Raw genomic sequence first — 13,480 nt, forward strand, 5'->3', positions numbered from 1 at the left:
TGTTTGTCACAAGTTTATTGTACCAGGAAGGCCTGTGTGGGGATGGGCGGGTGCTTCCATCCCGGGCTTGGCTCTGGTGTCTGCTTGGGCTCTGGGAGGCTCTTCCATGCTCCGTCCTGCAAACACAGGAGGGTCAGGGCCTGGGGTCGCTCCTGAGGGGGCAGGGTCCTTGCCAATGCCCCACCCTCAGCCCCTGCAGCAAATGCACCAGGTGGGAAGCAGATTCCCTGACCCTGTAGGGGGGACATCTGTGCTCCGGGCTCTGGTCTGTGCATGTCCTCGATGTCTGTGAGGAACGACTTCCTCAGATTCCAACCCCCCTGTGGCATATGCTTCCCTGCTAGCCAGGTGCCCCATGCCCCATTAGCCCACCACGCTGTCTCCTCGCCCCCACCTGTGCCTGGCTGGCTCCTGCTCAGAACGAGGGGCCCTCCCTGTTGCTGGGTGGGCCCCGGACGCTTGTCACGGTCAGTGCTGTGCTGTAAAAGAGGCTGAGCAGGAAGAGGGTGAGCAGGGTGACCGTGGTGGGCCACAGGCTGGCTCCCGGGGCGTCCTCCTCCAGGTCCTCCTGTGGCAGGTCTATCATCGGCCAGGGAAGCAGCTCCTGGCAACCTGCAAGACACTGAGCGCCTGCGAAGCATGCGCCTGCATGGGTGTGGGCCGAGCCACCGCCCTCCCTCCCCACACTCCTGGGGTCGGGGCACAGCAGTGTGGTTCCTTATCTCTCAGGCGAGGCTGCCTTAGAGAGGATGAGGTGGCAGGTCCCTGGAGAAGGGACTGGGGCCACTGTGGCTCTGGAGATGCCCACAGGGCCTCTACCTGGGAGCGTCTCAGGCCATCTTAGGGAGAGAGAGCTGGCAGGGCAGGAGGGTGGGCACTGTCTTTGCTGCTCCAAGGAGAGCTCAAGCCCAAGGCCTATCTGTGTCCTCACCACGCTCCTGCTCTTGGGCTGAGCCAGCCTGGGCCCTGAAGGGGCCGGAGAGGATGGACGAGGCCACTTTCTAGCTGCCCAACTTTGAGACGTGGATCTGGGGCTGTGGTTCATATGCTGAGGGCTGGATGGACGTGACCAGGAGCCTCTGTCACCCTCCCAGGGAATGTAGCTGACGAGCTACAAGGAGCATGAAGGAGGGCCCAGTGAAGGCCAGGCAGCCCTGCTGGCTTCAGGATCCTAGGGCACAGACTGCCATGCTAAATGGAATTTGGACCTGCTTGTCACATGCTGATACATCCAATTATTCATCCATTCGGCCATCCATCCATCCATCCACCCACTCAACCACCTATCATCCATCCATCCAACCATCCATCCATTTACTCCCCCACTGATCACCCATCCACTCATCCATCCATCCTCCATCCATCTTCCATCCATCCATCATCCATCATCCATCTATTCTCCATCCATCCTCTATCCACCATTCATCATCCATCCATCCACCATCCATTATCCATCCATCCATCCATCCTCCATCCATCATCCATCCATCCACCATCCATCTATTCTCCATCCATCCTCTATCCACCATTCATCATCCATCCATCCTCCATCCATTATCCATCCATCCACCCATCCTCCATCCATTATCCATCCATCCACCATCCATCTATTCTCCATCCATCCATCATCCATCATCCATCTATTCTCCATCCATTCTCCATCCATCTTCCATCCATCCATCATCCATCATCCATCTATTCTCCATCCATCCTCTATCCACCATTCATCATCCATCCATCCATCCTCCATCCATTATCCATCCATCCACCCATCCTCCATCCATTATCCATCCATCCACCATCCATCTATTCTCCATCCATCCTCCATCCATCATCCATCCATCCATCATCCATCATCCACCTATTCTCCATCCATCCTCCACCCACCATTCATCATCCATCCATCCTCCATCCATTATCCATCCATCCATCATCCTCCCTCCATCATCCATTCATCTGCTATCCATCATCCATCATCCATCCATCCTTCATTCATTCATCATCCATTCACCCATCATCCATCACCCATCTATCCATCATCCATCCATCTATCCATCCATCCTCCATCCATCTGTCCATCCTTTCATCCATCGTATGTCCTATGGTCCATCCACCTATCTGCCCTCTGTCGATCTGCTGGTCCAGCCCCTCATCTATTGCTTTCTCCTCCTTTCCTGGTCTCCTTAGGAAGCTCCTCCTTAGGCAGGTCCTGGATCCCTGGTGGCTGGGGCACCTTCACTATGGCAGCATTTCCCCAGTCAACACCTTGCTCTCCCTACTGCCCTTGGGTGATGGGACCCTTGAGAGGGGAGCAGTGGGCAGGGTTGTTAGGAGCTCTCACCCCACCTTGGCCCTGGGAACAGAGGTAGCCCGAAGGCCAGGTCCCCTGGGGAGGCCCAGAAGGTGTCTAAGACAAGAGCAGGGCCTCGCTGCCCCCTTTTGGGGCCCTGGGGCCCAGTGTCCCAGGTGGTCATGGAACTGCCCTTTCCATTCTGTTCCCCCTGCACTCCCCTTGCCAGAGGCCCCACACAGAAGCTGAGGGGGGTCCTGGTGGGAGCTATCTCTCTGCCCGCCCCACACCTGCCCCTGCCCTGTGGTTTGGGCCAGGAGGGACCTGGGACAATGGGCTGGACCTGGGAAAACCCACTGGGGGCTTGGATGGGGACTCCCCTTGCCTTCCTGAAGCTGGACCTAGGCCATGAACTTCCTGCACCTGCAAGGCTCAGTGTGTGTGTGTGTGTGTGTGTGTGTGTGTGTGTGTGTGCTCACCCATGTGAGTGTGAGCACGTGGAGAACATATGTGTGCACCCATGTGAGTGTGAGCACAAGGTGTTTGTGTGTGAACTCATGTGAGTATGAGCACAGGGAGTTTGTGTGTGCACCCATGTGAGTTTGAGCACATGGAGAACATGTGTGTGCACCCATGTGAGTGTGAGCACAGGGAGTTTGTGTGTGCACCCACGTGAGTGTGAGCACATGGCGAACACACGTGTGCACCCACGTGAGTGTGAGCACATAGGGAACATGTGTGCACACCTATGTGCACCCCTGTGTGTGGTCCCCTTTCTTTGTGAGTCAGTGGGCTGGCCTGCATCTCTGTGTGGTGCCTACCGGGGGTGAGGGGCCTGGAATCCCGCCCTCCTTCCATGCCATTCCTCTCACGCCCTGGCCCCGGCAGGTGGCGCAGACCCTGCCCTGGCTGCCCTGCTCCCTTCTGCCGCTTTCCCTCCCGCTACGCCTCGAGGCAGCTTCTGAGATGAGCGGGACCATCCGTGGTGTCCATGCCCTCAGGGCCCACTGAGCCGTGTCTGCCTCCCACAGCTCTGCCATCCTCAGGCTTCACTCCAGCTTGGCCTCAATCACTGTGCACCACGCACTCGTATTCACACTCACGTGCTCACACTCAGGCGCTCACACTCACGCTCACACACACACACAAGCGCACGGGTGTGAGGGCACCTCAAGGTGCCCTGCCGAGAGGATCAAGTCAGGCGCTGGAGGGAGGGTGGCTGCTTTGGGCGAGCACGGAGTTTATTTAAGGGCGGGGCGGGCGGGCGGGCGGGCGGCTCAGTAGCAGATGCCGTCCACCTCTGACAAGACCACGGACACATTGACGTGGGTGGGTTTACCCGCCAGGCGGTTGATGGTCTTCTGCGTGAAGCTCAGGGGCAGGGCCTCGTGGCCCACCATGCAGGAGTAGCTGTCCCCGTTCTTCCACGCCTCGGTGTCCACGCGCAGCACGCTGGTCGTGGCGAATGTGGCGCTGCCCTGGCCGGCCTCGGGCAGGGGGCTCCACGTCTGGTACTTCTCTCGGGGCAGCTCCTGGTTTTCGTGCAGCCACCGGACCAGCACGTCGCCGGGGTAGAAGCCCCGCACCACGCACGTCAGCGTCACCAGCTCGTTGAGGGCCAGCTCCTCTGCGGGCGGCGGCAGCAGGTGGACCTGGGGTGGGACGGTGTTCCCTGGGGGACAGAGGAGCCGGTCAGACTGTGGGCAGGGAGGAGAGAGCCCCTCTGCCCACTGGGTGCCCTGTGCCCAGTTTCCCTCTGTAGAATGTGAGTGGGGCGCCAGGGGTCGGGGCAGGCAGGCTTAGGTGTGTGCCTGGGCCACGGTGGGGTGCTGGGGCGCCCCTGGGGCGGGGCCCGGCCCACCTGAGGCTCTGGCGATGGTGGCGGTGAGCGGGCTCTTGGCCTCAGGGTGGGTGGCTGTGCAGGAGAACCTCTGCCCGCGGTTCCACGGCTCGGCGCAGCCCGGCAGGACACTGGACACGCTGTAGCAGCCGCAGGCATCGCGCTGCGGGGCCTCCTGGATGGCATCCTTCCCACCCGTGGGGCTCCAGGTGAAGCTGGCACCCTGGGGCTTTCTCAGGCCACTCAGCGTGCATGTGAGGTTGGCACTGGAGCCCAGGAGCAGGTCCTCGATGGCTGGTGGGCTCAGGGTCAGGTTGGGCTGGCAGTTCGAGCATGTGGGTGTCTTAACTGAGAGGGAGACAGAGCCCTCAGTGCCCCTGGGCCCACATCCCCTTCCCTCCTCCTGCTCCAGCCCAGCCCTCACCCTCTCCCACCTCTGCGGGGGCTCCACCTGAGCCCACTGCTGTCTGAGGGGAGCCCTGGTGGGTGTGGTGGTGCCCCCACCCCGCCCTGGCCCGACCTCTGACCTTTGCAGGGCACGTCCTTGGTCTGGCTGGCGCTGGAGTGGTGCTGCACTTGGCACCTCTGGGTCGCGCCCTCTGGGCACTGGTCAGCCGGCAGGGTCAGCTGGCTGACCATGGTGTACAGGCCCCGGGAGGTGGGCGCGGGGAGAAAGTTCCGGATGGAGGTGCCCGGCCCGCTGCTGCCCCAGGTCACATTCATGGGCGCCGATGGGAAGAAGTCCTGGACCAGGCAGCCGATGACCACGTGACCAGCTGAGTCGGTGCTCCTGAGGCTCAGTGGGAAGAGTGTGGGGCTGCTGGGGCTCACTGCAACACAGGACACGCTGTAAGACCCCTGACAGCCCCACGCGGATGGGACAATGCCCAATGTCCCTCTGCCCTGAGCAAACAGGCACAGAGAGGGCGAGTAACTGCCCGAAGGTCACTCAGCCTGAAGGCCAGGCATCGGGGTTGGGACTGGCAGCCGAGTCCAGCCACATTGTTTCTGGACATACTGCTCAGGGCTCCTGCACGTGGACCAGGACACGCTCCTTACACAGGCCACGTGCGGATGGAGCCACGTCATCTACATGGCTCTCCATGGACCAGCTGAGTCAGTGGGCACCACTGAGGCCTCAGCTCCCTCTGTGCAGTGGGCATGGCCATGTGTCTCCCAGAGTTTTGGGGTCATGAAAGGTGGGCCCAGAGGGGGACACAGGTGAGCACCGAGGGGTCTGGCCCTGCAGCTGGCCTGCCCCGAGGGCCAGCCTTGCTGTGCTGGAGGGAACGCGCAGAGGAGAGGGGCCTGGGCTTCCCTGGTCAGAGTCCAGTCTAACCAGCCCCCTCTGCAAACCACTGCAGCCCCCAGCAAGCAGAGGCCCACCGCAGGGCCTACGAAGCTCTGGAGATTAGAGACTCAACCAAATTAGCCCTGTGAGGTGTCCCACCCAGACAGGCTGGGCACACAGCACACCACTGGTTTGTTTCTGATTCTCTAAGGGACATGGTGGGAGAAGAGAGGGCACAGGTACCTCTGATTGCTTGGCCCTCATGTGCCCTTGGAAACACAGGGGGCAGCCGGGGGGGGGGGGGGCGGGACTGGCTCTGGAGGTGATCCATACTGAACCCAGGTCCTCCCATTTGCCAACTGGTAGCTGGTTCAGCTCAGTCCCTCTCAGCCCCGTTCAGCCCAGTTTACTCAGCCTAGCTCAGCCCAGCTCAGCCCAGTTCACTCAGCCCAGCTCAGCCCAGTCCAGCTCAGCCCAGTTCACTCAGCCCAGCTCAGCCCAGCCCAGCCCAGCCCAGTTCACTCAGCCCAGCCCAGCTCAGTCCAGTTCACTCAGCCCAGCTCAGCTCAGCCTAGCTCAGCCCAATCCAGCCCAGAACAGCCTAGCTCAGCCCAATCCAGCCCAGAACAGCCTAGCTCAGCCCAGCTCAGCCCAATCCAGCCCAGCTCATCCCAGTTCACTCAGCCCAACTCAGCTCAGCTCAGCCTAGTTCACTCAGCCCAGCTCAGCCCAGCCCAGCTCAGCCCAGCTTAGCTCAGCCCAGCTCAGCCCAGCCCAGCTCAGCCCAGCTCAGGTCAGCTCAGCCCAGCTCAGCCCAGTTCACTCAGCCCAGCTCAGCTCAGCTCAGCTCAGCCCAGCTCAGCCCAGTTCACTCAGCCCAGCTCAGCTCAGCCTAGCTCAGCCCAATCCAGCCCAGAACAGCCTAGCTCAGCCCAGCTCAGCCCAGTTCACTCAGCCCAACCCAGCTCAGCTCAGCCCAGTTCACTCAGCCCAGCTCAGCTCAGCTCAGCCCAGTTCACTCAGCCCAGCTCAGCTCAGCCTAGCTCAGCCCAATCCAGCCCAGAACAGCCTAGCTCAGCCCAGCTCAGCCCAGCTCAGCCCAGTTCACTCAGCCCAATCCAGCCCAGCTCAGCCCAGTTCACTCAGCCCAATCCAGCCCAGAACAGCCTAGCTCAGCCCAATCCAGCCCAGAACAGCCTAGCTCAGCCCAGCTCAGCCCAATCCAGCCCAGCTCAGCCCAGCTCAGCTCAGCCCAGCTCAGCCCAGCTCAGCCCAGTTCACTCAGCTCAGCTCAGCTCAGCCCAGCTCAGCCCAGTTCACTCAGCACAGCCCAGTTCAGCCCAGCTCAGCCCAGTTCACTCAGCACAGCCCAGTTCAGCCCAGTTCACTCAGCTCAGCTCAGCTCAGCACAGCTCAGCCCAGTTCACTCAGCCCAGCTCAGCACAGCTCAGTCCAGCCCAGTTCAGCCCAGCTTAGTCCAGCTCAGCCCAGTTCAGCCCAACCCAGTTCACTCAGCCCAGATCAGCACAGCTCAGCCCAGTTCAGCCCAGCTCAGCCCAGTTCACTCAGCCCAGCTTAGTCCAGCTCAGCCCAGTTCAGCCCAACCCAGCCCAGCCCAGTTCACTCAGCCCAGCTCAGCACAGCTCAGTCCAGCCCAGTTCAGCCCAGCTCAGCCCAGCTCAGCCCAGCTCAGCCCAGCTCACTCAGCCCACCCCAGCCCAGCCCAGGCCACAATATCCCAGCTCATCCCTGTCCGGATAGAGCTTCCTGCCCTGGGTCCTCTTGGCTCTCGGTCCTGTTTGCTTTTTCTCTCTCCTCTGTCTTGGTGTCTGCTTTCCGCATCCCTGGTCCCAGGATGGCTCAGAGTGCCTGATCGAGGAGGAGATGGGGCAGCACCCAGGACCCACCTGCTTGAGGCTGCTGGAGGGTCCGAGGCCGAGAGCCCCAGGCCCCCGGCCAGCTGCCCTGCCCCAGGCTGTGTGGCGCAGAGACCCCTGCCCCTGCCGGCTCCCGCTCGCTCTGGGAAGGCTGAAACTGAGGGGCAGCCTGGGGAGGGGCTTCAGACCGTGTCATCACCCTAGATGGGGTCACTCGCCACTTCCTGTCCCACCAGTCTGGGCTGCCCGTCTGCACGTCATGTCTGGTCTGTGGTCTGGCTGTGGCAAGGCCAGGTGTGTGTGGCCTGGGCTGTGACCCTCAGGAGCCTGGTCCTGGCGGTGGGTCCTGGCTCGGGTGGCTGCTCATGGGGTTGGGCCGGGGGCCGAGCTGCAGGGATGCAGAGGCTGAGGCAGTGCAGTGGGAGCTGAGGGACAAGCTGAGGTGGCCCCAGGGGAGAGGGGTCCCGGGCACAGGGCTGGCCCGAAGTGACCCCCGGTGAGCAGGCCACAGGGTGGGCAAGAAGACTGAGCATCTGGGGCCCAGCCTGAAGCCAGGGTGGGCATGAGGCCACCCCTGCAGGTTGGGGCAGCACGTGCTGCCTCAGCCCACATCTGCCCATTTTCCCATCCAGGGTTTTCCCACAGGCCCCACGGGCCCCACCGGTGACCCCCACTCCGAGGCGGTGGCCCGGCCTGGACACACAAGGGCAGCTGGGCCTGGCTGGCGCCTGTGTTTACCTGTCAGTCATTACTTCACATGCAGAAGGTGCTGACTGTCCCCTCCAGACAGCGCACCTGCTGGTCAGTGACACTGGCCCCAGGGAGGTCAGCTCCTCACAGGGGTCAGGGGCCCAGGGCAGGTGGAGCCGGAGGCAGAGGGTGGACAGAGGCGGAAAGCTTGGGGCACCTCAGAGCCTCTGGGTGTTCCTAGGACCCCAGGACTCCAGGGTGCCAGGCCGCCTGGGTTTTGTTCCAAAGCCGTCTGCACAGCCTCCGGCACCAGCGCTGTCTGCATGGGGATGAGTGTCCAGCAGCTCTGCCTTCTTTCTTTTGTTGTTGATCCTCACCCCAGGATATTTTTCCGTTGATTTTTAGGGAGAGTGGAAGAGAGAGGGACAGACAGAGAGAAATACATCGATTGGTTGCCTCCTGCATGAGCCCCGACCAGGGAGAAGCCTGCAACTGCTGTACGTGCCCTTGACTGGAATCGAACCCGGGACCCTTTGGCCCACAGGCTGACACTATCCACTGAGCAAAACCAGCGAGAGCTGGCTCGGCCTTCCTGCCTGCCCGGGAACCCCCAGGCCCTGTGCTCTCCATGGGGTCCAAAGCCCGGCCCCAGGGAGCAGGGGTACTAGCAAGGGATGCATGATGGGGCCTCATGGCTGGCACAGTGCCTGGCATGGACGAAATGAAGGAGGGCAGTGGGGGCACTGGGGGGACTCGGCCAGGCTCACACAGGGATGGTACGCCCCAGTGTGTGTGCAGATGGGCGTGTGACTTGGGGCAGAAGAGAAGGTGTCCACTGGGGCCTTGAGACACAACCTTGACTCATGATGACCGGTGGCGGCAGCAGCTGGCAGAGGCCCGAGTGGGAGTGTCGGGCTGCTTGAGGGGCCCACTGGGAGGGGAGAGCTGGGGATGGGTCCTCCCTGGGCTTCTTCTTCGGAAGGAAGGGGGCCTCTGCGTGGCCAAGCCTTGCCGGCTTGTGGGGTGTCCATGACAAAGGACCACAGGCTAAGTGGCTTCAAACAACAGAAATTAATTCTCAGTCTGGAGGCCGGACGCCCATCAAAATGTGGACGGGGCGGCGCGCCCTCCGGAGGCCCACTCCCAGCCTCCGGGCTCCATGTGTCCCTCAGCCGGTGGACACAGCGCCCAGTCTCCTCGGTGTCCGCATCTCCTCTTCTCCCTCGTGACGGCGCTCGCCAGCAAGCAGACTGGGGGCCACGGGGTGCTCTCATCTTAAGACCCTCAACTTTAGTCACGTCTGCAAGGACCCTTTTTCCAAATGAGGTTCCAGGCACAGGTTCCAGGGGGATGTGGACCCAGATTTGGGGTTACCCTTCAGGCCACTGTGGGGGTTTATAGGGGGAGGGAGTGGAGAGAGGGGCTCGGGAGGCAGCCTCTTGCTGCTGGGAGGCGGGTGGCAGGTCCCACGGCCCGGGGGTGGTCCTGTCCCCTCCCTGCCCTGCCGTGCTCAGGCCCCAGGGGTTGGCCCCCAGGTGGGGTGGCCTGCAGGTGGGATGACCTGTACGCCTCCCCCCTGGGCTTGGCAGAGACACAGTTCAATGTGTGTGAGCTGAGCCCTTGTCCTTGCTCTGGGGTCTGTGGGGTGTCTCATGATCTGGGGTGCAAGTCAGAGAGCAAGGATGCTGAGCTGGGCTGGGGGCTCCCAGGGCAGGAGACCAGGGGGAGGGCAGGAGGGCACCAGGCTCTGCTGGACAGGCCTGTGTAGGGGGCAGGGAGACCTTGCTCCTGGCAGCTGTGTGTGCATCTGTGTGTGAGAGCGTATGTCCCCAAGTGTGTGACAGTGTGTGTCCCTGAGTGTGTCAGTGAGTGTGTGTCCCTGAGTGTGTGTCTGTGTGAGTGCACAGGAGGGCGGGCTGCAGCCTGAAGGCCCCTGCCCTCAGTGCCCTGTGCCCCGGTGCCCTATTTGGCGTGCCCCCAGCGTCTCTGGACAGGCCCCAGAGTTGCCCAGTCGTGGCCTCTCTACTCCAATGGGGTTGGGTGCCCAGGTCTGAGCCTGGCAGGCTGTGCGCTGGCGTTTCTATCCTCGTCCACATCGGCTGTGTGATGTGGGCCCCCCCATCCCCCCTCACGGAGCAGGCTCTCTGAAGGGCCATCGGGGGGCTGAAGTCTCCCATCCAGGGGGCCTGGGCGTTTGGATGCTGGCAACACAACCCCTGGGCCTGCAGAGTGGCCTTAACACTGTCCACACCGCAGACGGGGTGAGACCCTGAGCAGACTCCCCCCACTCCTACCCTCACCCCACCCCCTTCCTCCTATGGTACCTTTTCTAGTTACTGAACATGCTCTTCCTGTTATTGGCCACTTGGTTTTTTCTTGCTGTGAAGGACCCACTGCTCACTGTCCTCTTTATTGGCTCCCGAGCGCTCTTTGTATGTGAGAGAACCCTGCTCTTCATCACGTGTGTTCACGCGTTCTCCTCCCATTTCCAGCGGCTGCACAGAGACCCTCAGGGGCAGGTCCCCCAACCAAGGCAGCTGCCTCTTTACCTGGGGAAGCACGGTCTGATGCCCGCACTGCCCTTGGCTCTCCGGCCGTCTCTTGGGCTCACCTGGTTCCTTTTCCAGCAGGATGGCGGCCAGCCCCACACAGCCCACCCAGCCACCCAGACTGGCCCGGGGAGAACGGGGGCCAAGGACGCCCGTGTGTGTGCTCAGCGGGCGGGTGGCTGGGGCGGTGACTGGGGGAGGCTGATCCTGGCCCCGCCTGGGGATTGGAAGCTGTGTCCCTGTGGCTGGTACTGAACACAGGAGTCGGGGTGCTGGCTTCGTGTCAGTGTGGGGAGGGGCAGCGAGTCTGGGCCGCAGACCAGCAAGCAGGTGTGATGGGGGCCAGGCCAGGTGTTTCTGGAGGCGTCGAAGGGCCCCTTGCAGCCCCAGAAGTGCCCTTTGTCCCTCGTCTGACCACCCCCATGGGACCACAGGCACCACCCCCAAAGCACACCCAGGGGATCTGGAATTTGTAAAAAAGGAACTTTACTAAGAAACCCAAAGGGAAGGAAACCGAACTGCCAAACCGGAGTGGGAGGTGGGACAAGGCTGTAGTGGGTGGGGTTGGGGCTGCTGGACGGTGTGGCCGCTGTGTGGACCCCGTGGGACCCCTTCTCTGCCTGTGGGACCCCTTTTCCCACCAGTGAGGCCTTGCCACAGCGCCACACAGTCTCGGAGCCTCTCCCAGAAGGGCTTCTCTGCCTCCACATCCAGCAGGGACAGGGGTGGGGTGGCGGCAGGAGGGTGAGCCCTCAGACCGGGAGGAAGACCAGAGAGTGAGACCTGGGGCTGGACGTGGCTCTGGGTCCTCGGCTTGGCTCCGGACTCTGGGCGGTGGGCCAGGCCATGGCTCCAGGCCTCACTGTGGTCCAGGAGTTGTCCGGTAAGAATTGGAGCAGCCCCGACCTCAGGGGCTGGGGTCAAGCAGCCCTGGCCACTCTGGGGGAGGGCAGATGGGGTGGGACCGGGGCTGTGATTGGTGGCCCCCTGGGTGCCAGGGCCTTGGGCCTGAGCTGGAACCTTCCGGATGTCCATGTCCGTGAGCTGTGGTTGGATCCCGGACCCTGGCCCCTTTGGAGGTGCGTCAGCTCCCGTCAGCCTGGGGCAGAGCGGCCTCAAGGACGCTCAGGCCGGGGGAGGAAGGCAGCGAGGCCAGAGCTGCTGCTCCGCTCCCAGGCCGCCGGCCGTGCGATGTCCTTGATGTTCTCGTAGTCGTGGGTGGCCTGGGGCGGCCCCGGCAGGACGGCACCCAGGACCCACTTCACCTGCGAGGAGGGTGTGTGTGAGGGCCTCCGCCCGTCTCAGTCTATTTTTTTGTTGTTGTTGTTAATCCTCAGCTGAGGATTTTTTCCATTGATTGTTAGGGAGAGTAGAAGGGAAGGGGAGAGACAGAGAGACATCGATGTGAGTCACATCGATTGGCTGTCTTCCGCAGGCACCTCCACCAGGGCCGGGGAACTTGCAAGCAAGGTACATGCCCTTGACCAAAATCGAACTCGGGTCCCTTTGGTCCACAGGCCGACGCTCTATCCACTGAGAAACACTGGCCAGGGCTCTCTGTCCATCTTGCTGAGTCTCCCACCCCCACCCCGCTCGGCCCTGGAATGGGGGCAGGGTCCCACCTTGAAGAGGGTGACGGAGGCGCCATAGCTCACACTAAGCAGGAAGAGCGCGATGAAGACGAAGAGGCTGCTCCACAGTCCGTCCAGCTCCTCACCCTCGGCCGCCCCCACACACACGTCCTGCAGGTCCAGCTCTGCGGGTGCAGGTCAGTCAGCCCCCAACCTCGGTGTGGGGGTCAGTGAGCCCCCCAGCCTGGGTGTGGGGGTCGGTCAGCCCCCAGCCTGGGCGTGGGGGGTCGGTCAGCCCCCAGCCTGGGCGTGGGGGGTCGGTCAGCCCCCAGCCTGGGCGTGGGGGGTCGGTCAGCCCCCAGCCTGGGTGTGGGGGGTCAGTCAGCCCCCAGCCTGGTTGTGGGGGGTCGATCAGCCCCCAGCCTGGGTGTGGGGGGTCGGTCAGCCCCCAGCCTGGGTGTGGGGGGTCGGCCAGTCCCCAGCCTGGGTGTGGGGGGTCAGCCAGCCCCCAACCTGGGTGTGGGGGGTCAGTCAGCCCCCAGCCTGGGTGTGGGGGGTCAGTCAGCCCCCAGCCTGGGTGTGGGGGGTCAGCCAGTCCCCAGCCTGGGTGTGGGGGGTCAGTCAGCCCCCAGCCTGGGTGTGGGCAGCACAGAGCCCTGCAGCCTGGTCCCTGATGCCTGGGGCTCAGGCAGTCCCTGTCCAGTCTGGTGACCTCTTCCCAGAGCAGCCGGCCCACCTGGAGGGCTGGGGTCTGAGACTGCCTGGCCTGGCCCAGGGTGGCTGGTGGGAGGGCTGCAGCCCGCTGCCTTCTGCCCCTACTCCAGTGGCACCTTTTCTCTCCCTCCATCCCTCAGGCTGCCATCCGGACCCCTGGTCTCCCTAGCCAGGCCTGTGGCCCTCACCTCAGCTCCTGCTCTGCCCAGCTCCTACCCGGGAGGATGGCGCCCACCCAGCCCCGTGCTCACTCAGCTTCTCGCTTGCAGCCCGGAGACCCCTCTAAACTGTGCACAGCCTGCTGCCCTGAGTCCTCAGGGGGATCTGAGCCCCACAGCCTGGGCCATTGCTCCAAGGGGCTGGCCTGGCCATGAGAGGCTGAGCTGCCCCTGGCCCTGTGCTGGTCCTGCCGCTGTCCCTCGGCCTCCTGTTTCGAGGACTGAGGTGTGCCTGCGTACAGGCGCCAGCTTTCGGGCAGCGCACCAGCCAGTCCCTCTGGGCGGTGCCCTCAGAGTGTGGGCTGGCATTCCCTGCTTCCCGTGAGAAATGCTCACGAATGCTGGGGTGTGTGTGCGTGCGTGCATGTGTGTGCGTGTGCACATGTGTGTGCGCATGTGTGCGCGCGCGTGTGCACAGGATGGATTGGGGGTCTACGCTG

General features: G+C 62.9%; 1 gene segment (V, D, J or C); it reads right to left on the reverse strand.

Moving 5' to 3' along the window:
• Positions 1-3,510: 3,510 nt before the first annotated feature.
• The window catches only part of LOC138999285 (immunoglobulin alpha-2 heavy chain-like), a 69,498-nt gene continuing 59,528 nt past the window's right edge, over positions 3,511-13,480 (reverse strand). The window contains 3 exon segments of the C gene segment in view: positions 3,511-3,962; positions 4,152-4,478; positions 4,658-4,960. Coding sequence covers positions 3,568-3,962; positions 4,152-4,478; positions 4,658-4,960 — 1,025 coding nt within the window.

This window comes from Myotis yumanensis, unplaced genomic scaffold (genome assembly GCF_028538775.1).
Source record: "Myotis yumanensis isolate MYYU_CA2020_CCGP unplaced genomic scaffold, mMyoYum1.0.hap1 SCAF_22, whole genome shotgun sequence".
Classification (NCBI taxonomy): domain Eukaryota; kingdom Metazoa; phylum Chordata; class Mammalia; order Chiroptera; family Vespertilionidae; genus Myotis; species Myotis yumanensis.